General features: G+C 62.1%; 2 protein-coding genes across 3 annotated transcripts; one reads left to right on the top strand and one right to left on the bottom strand.

Annotated features, from left to right (window-relative positions):
• Positions 1 to 238: 238 nt before the first annotated feature.
• On the top strand, positions 239 to 5388 carry LOC126652695 (gap junction gamma-1 protein-like). 2 transcript variants are annotated; one of them, XM_050339733.1, is made up of 3 exons: positions 239 to 264; positions 3086 to 4281; positions 4384 to 5388. In XM_050339733.1, exons 2-3 carry the CDS (start codon positions 3111 to 3113, stop codon positions 4389 to 4391), a joined length of 1179 nt encoding a protein of 392 aa, XP_050195690.1. In that variant the 5' UTR covers positions 239 to 264; positions 3086 to 3110; the 3' UTR covers positions 4392 to 5388. The 2 variants fall into 2 exon arrangements, with proteins under 2 accessions (XP_050195690.1, XP_050195689.1); XM_050339732.1 differs by lacking the exon at positions 239 to 264 and adding an exon at positions 845 to 928.
• Positions 5389 to 6507: 1119 nt separating this feature from the next.
• Positions 6508 to 8516, bottom strand: INHA (inhibin subunit alpha). Its single transcript, XM_050339983.1, has 2 exons — positions 8040 to 8516; positions 6508 to 7255 (listed from the first exon to the last, which is right to left on the bottom strand). The coding sequence occupies exons 1-2, from the start codon at positions 8404 to 8406 to the stop codon at positions 6522 to 6524; spliced, it is 1101 nt and encodes a 366-aa protein (XP_050195940.1). The 5' UTR covers positions 8407 to 8516; the 3' UTR covers positions 6508 to 6521.
• Between the last annotated feature and the right edge of the window lie 2317 nt (positions 8517 to 10833).

Consider the following 10833-nt stretch of genomic DNA (forward strand, 5'->3'; position numbering starts at 1 on the left):
GTGGCCCACCAGCGTGGAGACTCAGCATCAACAAAATCTCCACAGGGTCAATTTTATCAGAGCAAAAAGTGAGTGGCTGGGTTGCTTGGATGGTGGGACAGCCCCACTGCTCCAGAGTGGTGACTCAAAGCCACTGCTGTCATTGCGCTGGCCTTGGGGGAACAGCGGTGACTCTAAGGGCACATCCGGAGGTGCTACGTGCTCAGCCCGGTCCTGCCGCAGGGACCCGGTCTGGAACACAAGAAGCAGCACGGGCTTCAAAAGGTTTGAGGCACATTCCCACCACACCGTCGGACCTCTCCTTTTTTCCATACTTTCTCTCCACTGGGAGGGGAAGAATGCTACGAGGGGCAGGAGGTTATTGCGCAGGAGACTCTGCGGCCAGGCTCACCCCTGAACACCGCGCGGGCTGAGCCGCACCCGCGGTTCGGAGCGTTCTCCTGAAGTGGGCAGGAAGCCTGGGCTTCGCTTCGCCTCCCGGGAGCGGCCTCCCGGGAGCCAATGGCTCCGCGAGGGCGCGGGGCCGAGGGAGGCAGCCGGACAGCCGGCGGCTGCACGGAGCTGGCGGGGCGGGAGCCGCCTCCGGGCGAGTTTCGGCCGGCGCCGGCCCCTGCCCACAGTCCTGCGCGGCCTCCCCAGCCGCGGGCGGGGGGGACCGAGGGCGGCACCGCCCGGCGGGCGCGGGACGGGCCGGAACGGGGCCAGAGCTGCGCGCCGCGTGGCGCGGCCGGCGGTCGGAGCGGGGCGGCCGGAGCGGAGCGGGGCGGGGCGGGGTACGGAGCGGGGCGGTCGGTACGCACCGGCGGGCGGGCGGGCGGGCGCGGGGCAGGCGGCGCGCCCCAGGCCCTTTGTTCGGCGGGAGGCGGCGGCGCGCCGCCCCGCCGCTTTGTCCGCCGCTGCCGGCGGGAGCCGCTCGTCCCGGTGCGCCGTGAGTGGGGCCAGGGAGCGGGGGGCTGTGGGCAAGGGGAGGCAGGTGAGCAGGCGACGGTGCCCCGGGAAGCGAGAGCCCCAGGCGTGGGCTGGGGCGCGGGCAGGGAGGATCGAGGAGCTGGGTGTCTCGGGCAGGTGGTGGGGGTAGCTGGGCTTGAGGCCCGCGGTGGGCTGGAGTCAGTGGGACCGGGAACCCCGGGAAGGCTGGGGTTGTGGCTGGGTCCCCAGAGTGGCAGGGGTCAGTGGAACAGGGGTCCCCGAGCGGGCAAGGGCTGGTGAGCCCCAAGATGGGATGCCTGCTGCTGTGCTCCTGGGCAGGGGAGACTGGGGGCCCTGAACAGTGCAGGCAGGGGCAGAGGTGACTGGGGGCCCCGGATGAGGGGACTGGGGTCAGTAGGGCTGAGGCATAGATGTAGGGCCCAGCCAAGGTGTGTGGTGCTAGTCTTGACTCCCAGCGTGGCCAGGAGGCCCTGGAGGGCTGTGCCCCTTGGCAGAGCTGGACTCTGGCCGCCTACCTCTGGTGAGAGAGAAGCTGAGGGCAGCTCTGTGTTGTCCCAGCCATGCCCACTGCTGCTGCCATTCCATGCTGCTGGCCCTCCCTGTGTCACTCTTCCATGGCCACCATGACAATGCCAACGTGTGCTTTTGCTTTCCATGTGCTTGATGCCTTCCAGGGCTGCCCTCATGCCTGGTCCCCTCACCTTGTTCTCTGCCCAAGCCCCTCACCCTGGTGCCAGGGCAGTGTGCTGCTGCTGCAGGCAAGGGCTAAAGGAGACACAAAGCATCCTCCTTCCAGTGAGGTGGGGGGAGGAGAGTGCCCTTTGTGGGACGGGACAGCAGGGAGATCTTGCAGGGCGTTTGACCACAGGAGGATGGTGGCCCTAATGGGCTGGGTTTGGATCCCCAGTGCCAGCCTGTGCCACCTCCCACCAGGCCATCAGCAAGAGCATGTCCCCAGCATGGATGCTTGTGCTGGAGGAGCTCTTCTGTTTAGGTGGGGTTGGTCAGGAGGCAGGCTGAACTAAACCTGAAAGATCCTCTTGTTCTGGACAATAGTGGCATGAGTGCAGTGGCAGCCATCATCCTTTAGGACATGCTGTGGCTGGAGGTGATGAGATGGGACTGGCAGGGGAGACTGGGGACATCCCCTCTTCTTGCCCCAGGCAGCCCTGCCACTTGATGCCCTTGCATCATCTCATGCACAAGCTGCCGAAGCCCAGTGGTGGCGGTGGGGTGTCTCCTCTTGTGTCTTCTCTTTTGGCTGGGAGCTGTGACGTGGTCCTTGCAATTTCCTCCCTGCGCTCTGGTGTCAGCTTCTTCGCCAGGGCTTTGTGCAATTCCTTGGTTGCCCCACACTGCCCCTTGCTATCACTGTCCTACCTCCTGTTCCATTCCCCCTGCCAGCCCTTGCCATCGGCCTTCAGGCTGCTCTGAGCACTGGCCATTGTGTGCTTTGGAGGCTAGGTGTTCCTGCAGGAGAAAGTGCACAGCACAGAGATTTGGAGGGGCAAAGTGGTGCTACATCTATGCTGGTCCACAGGGGAGAGCTTTGTGGGGTGCAGAACATCTGCTTTGTAAGCACGTGGTGGGAGATGCTCCTCAGGGGAGCCCCCCTTGGCCAGGGCTCAGGGCTGGCAGCTGCAGTGGCCCAGTGGGGCTGCTGCATGCCCTCTTAGGGGCCTGTGGAGCCCCATGGGAGGGTGTGGGTGCTGTCACAGAGTGCGGCACTGGTTGAGGATCTGCCCAAGGCCAGATGGCAAATGGAGGCAGAGGAGGTGGTTCTGCCTCTGCCTGACCCCTCACAGTCCCCAGCTGGTGCTGCCCTGTGCTGACATGTTTACTCTGGCTGTGACTGTGCTGACTCTTCCCCTAGATGTGTCCCTGCAGGGAACCAGGATGTCCCAGCCTTTCCCCGGGTTCCGTCCACCCACCTGGCTGGCGACAGGGCGGGAGCAGGATGCAGATGGGAACATAGGGAGGCGATGCGTGGCAGGGGATGAAGTTTTGGGGAGATGGCTGCCTGAGCAGGGCTGTGTTTGTGAATCTGTGGGAAAGGGAGCAGGAGGGAGCTGGGGTGGGAGCTGGTGGACTGGATGGTCCTAGTGAGGTGCATGCAGATTCTCTCAGTGCCTGTTTGCCTGCCCCTTCCCCACAGGGTTTGAGTCAACTGCCTAGCCAGGATGAGCTGGAGTTTCCTGACACGGCTCCTGGAGGAGATCAACAACCACTCAACCTTTGTAGGCAAGATCTGGCTGACCGTCCTCATTGTCTTCCGCATTGTGCTGACAGCCGTGGGGGGTGAGTCCATCTACTACGACGAGCAGAGCAAATTTGTCTGCAACACGCAGCAGCCAGGCTGCGAGAACGTCTGCTACGACGCCTTCGCCCCCCTCTCCCATGTCCGCTTCTGGATCTTCCAGATCATCATGGTGGCCACACCATCAGTGCTCTACCTGGGCTTTGCCATGCACCGCATCGCTCGCATGCCTGAGTCCTCACGGCGCCGGACACCAGCAGCCCGGCGGGCACGCATGCCGGTGGTGCGCCGGGGAGCCGGGCGGGACTATGAGGAGGCAGAAGATGATAACGAAGAAGACCCCATGATCTTTGAGGAGATCGAGGTGGAGAAGGAGAAGAGTCCAGAGGGTGGAGAGAAGCACGATGGCCGGCGCCGCATCAAGCAGGATGGGCTGATGCGTGCCTATGTTCTGCACCTGCTGTGCCGCTCACTGCTAGAGATGGTTTTCCTCTTTGGGCAGTACCTGCTGTACCGCTTTGAGGTGAGCCCCTCCTACGTCTGCAGCCGCAGCCCCTGCCCGCACACCGTCGACTGCTTTGTCTCCCGCCCCACCGAGAAGACCATCTTCCTCCTCATCATGTATGCTGTCAGCGGGCTCTGTCTCTTCCTCAACCTCTGCGAGCTCTTGCACCTTGGTGTGGGGCGCATCCGTGATGCCCTGAGCCAGTCTGGTGGCCCCCCGCTCCCGAATGGCGACAGTCCTGCGCCACAGTACCCCAAGAAGGCCCCCAGTGCACCCCCCACCTACCACTCGCTGAAGAAGGAGCTGCCACAGGCCCCGCTGACCAACGGCAAGCTGGACTACCGGGAGAGCCTGGCACAGGGGCGCTTTGCCCTGGCTGGGGCTCCCCCGGCGCATGAGCTGGACCGGCTGCGTGAGCATCTGCGCCTGGCCCAGGAGCACCTGGAGGTGGCCTTCCATCTCCAGCCCCCGCCGCGGCCGCCCAGCCCTGCCCGCAGCACCAGTCCCGAGGCCAACGGCATTGCCGCCGAGCAGAACCGCCTCAACCTCGCCCATGAGAAGGGGACCACCGCCTGCGACAGGACCACGGGTGAGCTGGGGAGGGGGCATGGAGGGCTGCTCCTAGGCTCCCCTGGAGAGGGGATGCCATTCCACCTGGGGCTGGGGCTAACCTGCCTCTTGCTCCCCACAGGGCTGTGAGTGCCACCAGGAAAGATGGCGGTGACTGCTGGAGCGGCTGCTGCTGCCACCGTGGGACAGGCATCCTGCCAGGAGCACAGGGTGGAGGATACCATGTGCCTGTCCAGCAGGGCAGTCTGGGCAGCCCTGTCCTGGTGGGCAGTGGAGGGGACGGGGGCCATGGGGTTCATTCCTACTTAATTTTCAAAAAGGGAATATCTTATTTTTGTACATTTTTATAAACTCATCTGCGTGTGCACCCTGGCATTTTTATACTCCATCCTGATATCCCTTCTGGGCCTATGCTTCCCTATCTCCCATTTCACCTTCTTTTCCTCCTCCCACACCCATTTTCTGCAGCATGTTCTCCTCACACCTCCCTGTGCCCCCCATGCTAGCTGCCACCCGCTGCAGCACCAGCCAGTGCTGTGCATGTGCATCACCAGGGTGATGCTGGTGATTTTGGTACTGCCCCCAAGGTGTGGGGCTTTAGGGGAGCAGGCTGGGGGTCTGGTTGGCTGGGCTGAGTTGTGGGACAGAGAGCTGGGCTGGCATTACACTTGAAGTGGAGGGGATGGAAGGGGTCCTGGTGGCACTGCTGCCAGAATAGGGCCAGTATGGCCGTGGTGTGCTGCATCCTGGCACGGGGGTGTGAGCTGTGGGCTGGCCTGCTCAGAAATGTCTGTGCAGAGGTCAGGGGCTGTCCTTCCTGCTGCCTCCGCCCTGTCCTGGCAGGTCGCCCTTGGACCAAAACTCATCTCCTCCCACTCTTCCTGCGGGGCTGGGACCCCACACACAGAGCCAGACCCTGGCCCCACAGTGTGGGGACACGGTGCCCCGAGCTGGGCTCGGCCAGGAGCCAGTGGAGCGTTTCTCATCATCTCAGCCTGGGTCACACGGGGACTTTTGTAGCGTTGTTTTTTACTCGGAAATAATTGTCACTCTGTTTTTCTTCCTTTTTTTTTTTTTTTTTTTTTAATATCTATATTAGTAAAGGCTGAAGACGTTTTGTACTGAACTGCTGCATCTGGTCCTTCCGGAGGAAGGGGTGGGAAGGGAATCCTCCATGGCTGGGCCGGGACTGCAGCGCGTGCCCTGGACCTCCCCACTGCCCAGGGTGACTCAGTCGTTCCTGCTGTGTGGAGGCTGTGACGGGGCAGCTTTCATCATCGGCCTGGTGGAGAGGGATTGCTCTGGCCACATTCCTATTTGGCCCTATCTCTGTCGAGGGGCCGGGTGAGGGGCTTTCCCGTGCCTCCCCATCCTCCCACCATCGCCATGCCTCCCCATCCCTCTGTCGCCCCCATTCCTCCACAACCTGTTCCCCGGAGCAGAAGGGATGTTACTCTGCCCTATGCTCCCGTGCCCAGGGCGGGTTCAAACCCAGCCATGCCATTCCAGTTTTGGCCAGCAGACCCAGTCCCCTCTCTGGTACCCTAGGTCAGAGTTGGATACCTCTAAAGTACTTGCCCGTCCCCTCACTTCTCCATCTAGAAGTCCCCCAGAGAGGTTGCATCCCACTGCACAACTGCATGCCACCCCCGTGGCTGCCTCTGATAGAAGCTAACATTTCCACGCTGCTTTAGTAAAGGGAACAGGTTTATTTCACTCATCCTGTTAAACTTTCCAACAAGCTGTGCCGCCGGGAGAGGGCTCACTTAAGGTGCCATGCATGCAGCTAGCCCTGCCAGTGTGAGGTCCCGTCATGGGCTCGCCCAGGCACATTCTGATCCTGTTGCAGCAGCCTGGCCTTGCCTGGAGCAGGGGGAGGCTGTTGAATTCTGCAGCAGAAGAGGGATCCCAGTCTTTGGGGAGGGGCAGAATTGAGGGAGGGGAGCAGGTGGAGAGAGATGGGGGCTAATCTGGTTGCAGACAGCAGCCTGGCTTTGGCAGGGCAATGGTGCCTTGGCCAGAGGCTGTGCCTAGCCCTGCCCTGCCATGCCCCAATGGGCAGGGACTTGCCCTAGGGTAGGTCTGGCAGTGTGATGGTACCTGGGGTAGCCCAAAACTCTGGCTTGTGCAGGGGAGGGTGGCACAGCCCAAAATGCTCCTCCAGGTCCCTTTGGTCCCTGCAGTGTGGGGCCAAGGTCCCACTGGGAAAGCAACTCCTCCTCAGTGGGATCACAGTCTGGGGCTGGGCTGTGGGATGCTCTAGGCACAGGTACAATCCTGGGCCAGGATGTTGGGCACTGTCTCGTACTTGAAGGAGTACCCGCCGTCGGAGGTGGTGCGGACGCGCAGGGAGCGCATGGTGCCGGGCAGGGCAGCGCAGCAGAGCTGCACGCCCAGCCGGTGGCTCAGCCCATGGCCTGCGGCGCAGCTCCCATGGCAGTAGTGGAAAACGAAGCTGCTGGGATGCACGATCCACTTGTCCCAACCCAGTTCCTCGAAGGAGATGTTGAGGGAAGCCCGGCGGCAGTTGGTGTGGGCGGCCAAGTCCTCGGATGGGCGCTGCAGCAGGCTCAGTGCAGCTGGGGACCAGGGCACAGTGGAGCGACGAGCCCTCTCACTGCCCTTGGCCCGGGTGGTGGCCACCAAGAAGGGCATCTTGTCCCCATCGGCGAGGCAGGGGCAGCCAGGGCAGCGCACCAGGAGCACGAAGAGTGGCTGCGAGAGCTGGGGCAGCAGCATCGGGGCCAAGTGAAACACTGTCCAGTGCTCAGGTGTCTGCTCTGCCATGGCTGTCACCGGCACCCGGCCCTGTGGTGACAGGGCCAGCACGTCAGGGGCTGAGTGGTTCGGGGTGGCCGAGGGACCGGTGTAAAACCAGAGCTGGGCAGAAGTCACCACGCGGCTCAGGGTGTGTTCTGAGGGCTGGAAGAGATAGCTGAAAATCCCTTCTTCCTCCAGCAACTTGTCCGGCTGTGTGGGCTCACAGGGCACGTCTGTGGTAGGGAAAAGATGATCAGTGTGTGTGCCCAAACCTGGGGAGAGTCCCCAGTGCCAGGTAGCAGGTGAAATGTTGCAGAGGGTCCCTGGAGTGCTGGCAGGGCACTTGGCTGCCAGCATAGGCTGTGGCAGGGTGCAGGGGAGCTGCTGTGTAGTGCTACACAGCAGCTTCTGTGCTGTGCCCCACAGCTGAGTCCTGCTTATGCCCTGGGCTGGTCCATTAGTGTTGCCCCAGCATCCTGCCCGACCTCCTAGTGCCCTGCCCCATAGCTGGTCATCCTGCTGCCTTCCCCCAGCATCCACATCCTATCCCATCCCCCAGCACTCTGCCCCATCTCCCACTGTTGTGCTTTATAGCTGGTCAGCCTACCCCATCCCACAGCATCCTGCTCTGTCCCTTCGTATCCCATCCCATTTTCCAGTATCCTGATCTATTCCCTAACATCCCACCCTATTTCATCCTGCCTGCTCCTCAGCCCTACCCATGTCTCTGCATCCTGCCTGGCCAGATGTTCCTCAGCCTCTCAGCACTCTCTTGTGCTGCTCACACCTCTCCCTGTCTGTACTAGGCTGCTCTGCCTGTCCCTGCCTGACATACCTTTCCCCCATCCTGGCTCTCTACCAAATCTTGCCCATATCCATGCCCCAGCCTGGCATAACTTCTTTCCCTTCTGCAGACCACCACAGCCACCTCTCTCTCCATCCTTCAGCATCTGTGTTGCCCCAAGCCCCCACCCTGCTTACCCCTCTGCCCTCTTCATTCCACCAGAATGTTCTTACCTGTGGAAGGGAATAAGATCACCTGGGAGGTGTCCTCCAGCTCCTCTGGCTCAACTTCACTGTCTTCAAGGATGTCTCTCCGGTATACCCTCCTTGCTTCCATCTGGGGCTCCTCCTGGAGAAGCGGGGGGCTCAGATGCTCCAGCACCCGAGCCCGCACCTTGGCCAGGATGAGCTGCCTGTCGGCACCCGCCCCAGTGCAGCTGGCCAGGGCAGCGGTGGGCAGCATGGCAGGCAGCAGGTGCAGGAGGAGCAGCATGACCGTGGGGCGTGCAGCAGGCCGGTGGCTCCGGGGGCTCTGCCGTGGGCTTCTGCCTGCCTGCCCAGCCTGTCTGCCCGCTGTGCTCCCCCTGGGGCAGGGTGGCATTGAGATCTATCTGACACTGACGCAAACGTCTGCTCGCCGTGAATATTATCTCTGGGCTGTGAAAGCGCTGAGACGTCTGGAATGTGAGGACTGCAAGGACAGTGTGGTCTGGGGGGGGGGAGCAGCGCCTGGGCAAGGGGGGTGTGTGTGGGGGATGCTGCTAGGAGCAGCGGGTGCATGGGGCTGGGGAGGCCGGGCTGTGGGCAGGGTGCTGCCAGGAAGGTTTTCCTGTGCTGGCAGGGATAGAGGGGGCACCCTGAGCAAGCTTTGCAGCTGCTGGTGCTGGGTGCCCCCCATGGTGCAGGAACTGGAAATCTGGGGCTTCAGGGGGAAGAGTGGGATGTGACAGCAGTTGTGCACAGCAGGGAAATCTGGGCAAGGACCTGATGGGTTTCAGAGCCCTGTGAGGCTCTGGCATGGGGAGGCAAGTTGGGGCATACAGGCTGGGCACTGGGATCACTAGGACAAGCTAGGGCAACCAGGATGTGAGGATGGGGCCCTAGGGAGAGCAGGCTAGGGGTGGGGTGGCTGTGGCATCTCCAGGACACTGGAATGTGGCAAGGTCCTGGAGACATGAAGCAGGAGGGACGGCAAGAGGTCCCTGGGGCTGGGACTGGGGAATGCTGGGCCAGCTTCAGGGAGAGAAGAGGTGAGACAGAGCCAAGCCACCTGGAGACCCTCCAGCAGTGCCAGGCAAAGGATCCTGGAGTGCTCTTTGGGCTGGCTGGCCATAGTGTGGGAGTTGTAGGAGAGGCATAGGCTGCAAGGGGACCCAGTGCCCTTCCTCTCACGGCTACCTGAGGGGACAGTGCCAGGTGTTCCTGATTCGATTCGTCAGCCCTGCCTGCCCTGTGGGTGGTGGGCAGTCTGTGTACCCCCTCTGTTCCTCCCACAACCCAGTGTCCTGCACATCCCATCCTCAGCCTGGTATCTCATGCAGCATCCAGTACGGTACATCCCACCCCATGCAGTACATCCTGTATGTCATGTCCTCTCCCCTGAAGTCTGGCATCCTACTCCATATTCCCCACACCATGCGCCCTGCGCTTTGCATCCCACGTGGTGCATTGTCTCCCGCTGCTGGCTGAGCCATTATTGAGCCACAGCTGGGGCCGTGGCACCCCAGCTCTCTGGGGTGGCTCCCACCAGGCTGCTATACATAGGTAGGCCAGCCCTGCCTCAGCGAGGCGCTGAATGGAGCAGGCTTGGTCTTATCAACCCAGCGTGTCATCAGAGGGTATTTTTGGGGACAGCAGCTGCAGGCATTTATAACGTTTGGTCCCTGTGCACTGACACCCAGGAGCAGAGCTGGGGGAAGCAGCAGGAGCTGGGTGCCGGCCCTGGGAGACACAGGGGAGCGGCAGCAGACCGAGGTGCGTGTGTGGAGATGGGGACTGGGCTGAGGGGCTGCCTGGGGCACGGTGTTCAGGGAAGGGGGTGGTTAAAGGGTGCAGTGGGGAGGCTGAGCCATCAGGTCTGTCTGCATCTGCAGAGGCTGTTGTGGGGTGGGGTGGGTTGTGGGTCAGGGGAGTGTTTGGCCGGGGAGGTGACTCTGAATGTGTGCATTGTTCCAGGGGTAGGGCGCTGGGAGAAGCTGTCCCTTCTCAATTCTTGGGGAACAGCCCTCTCCCACAGTCCCCTCTGGCTCATTCAGGGAGTATTCTTGTTTCCCCTCTCCATACCCGAGCAAGGCAGAGACAGATCCTGCTCCAGCCCCGACCAAGGTGTGGGCAGAGGCTGCAGTGCACTAACCCGGGGAGGCACAGAGCACCCTGCCCTGCTCCTGCCTGTGATGGTGGGCACGGTTACCCAGAAAGCTGGGGATGGAGGCAATGCCCTCCAAAAGCAGGACCCACAGCCCTGGTCTTCCCTTTGCCCTTGGGGCTGATCATTTCCAGCCATGGCTTTCAGCGTGTAAAGGCTGAATCCTGCCTGTGGGACCACACTCTGGAGGGGAACCTTCTCCTGGGGGAGCCCACTTTGCCCCAGGGCATGGCCCTCTGGGGTGGCTGCCGGGCACAGGGTGGGTCGTCTGCCCATCCAAGTCTGGGAGGAAGTACCCGGATTCAGCTGGGGCCTCGTGCCTGTGACAGCCCTGTGTCAGCACTTGCCTGCTGAGCCGGCCCAGATGCTGTAGGAATGCGGCTCTGCCACCACCCGATACTGCAGGAATGCCCGGCGGGGTGGGGAAGGGGTGGGAGGGGGGCCCTCTTGCCTCCATCGTCCCCCAGCCTCAGCAAGAAAGTGCCTGTGCTCCCTGTCTAGGCAGGGTTTGCCCACTGCTTAAGCTTGGGTCCCCTCTGCAACCCTGGGGTAGGTAGGCTGTGAGTGCCCTGAGCCCTGGCGCAAAGAGCTGCTTTTTATCAACTCTCCTATTCCTGTGGGCTGGGAAATGGGTGATTTGGGTGAGGCAGGAGCATATCCAGT

This window comes from Myiozetetes cayanensis, unplaced genomic scaffold (assembly GCF_022539395.1).
Source record: "Myiozetetes cayanensis isolate MyiCay16 unplaced genomic scaffold, myiCay2020 scf9, whole genome shotgun sequence".
Classification (NCBI taxonomy): Eukaryota; Metazoa; Chordata; class Aves; order Passeriformes; family Tyrannidae; genus Myiozetetes; species Myiozetetes cayanensis.

Coding starts and splice junctions, on each gene's coding strand:
- LOC126652695 (XM_050339733.1), top strand. CDS start 3,111: ATGAGCTGGAGTTTCCTGACACGGCTCCTGGAGGAGATCAACAACCAC.
- INHA (XM_050339983.1), bottom strand. CDS start 8,406: ATGCCACCCTGCCCCAGGGGGAGCACAGCGGGCAGACAGGCTGGGCAG. Junction 7,256..8,039: donor GATCTTATTCCCTTCCACAG/GTAAGAACATTC, acceptor TCCCTACCACAG/ACGTGCCCTGTGAGCCCACA.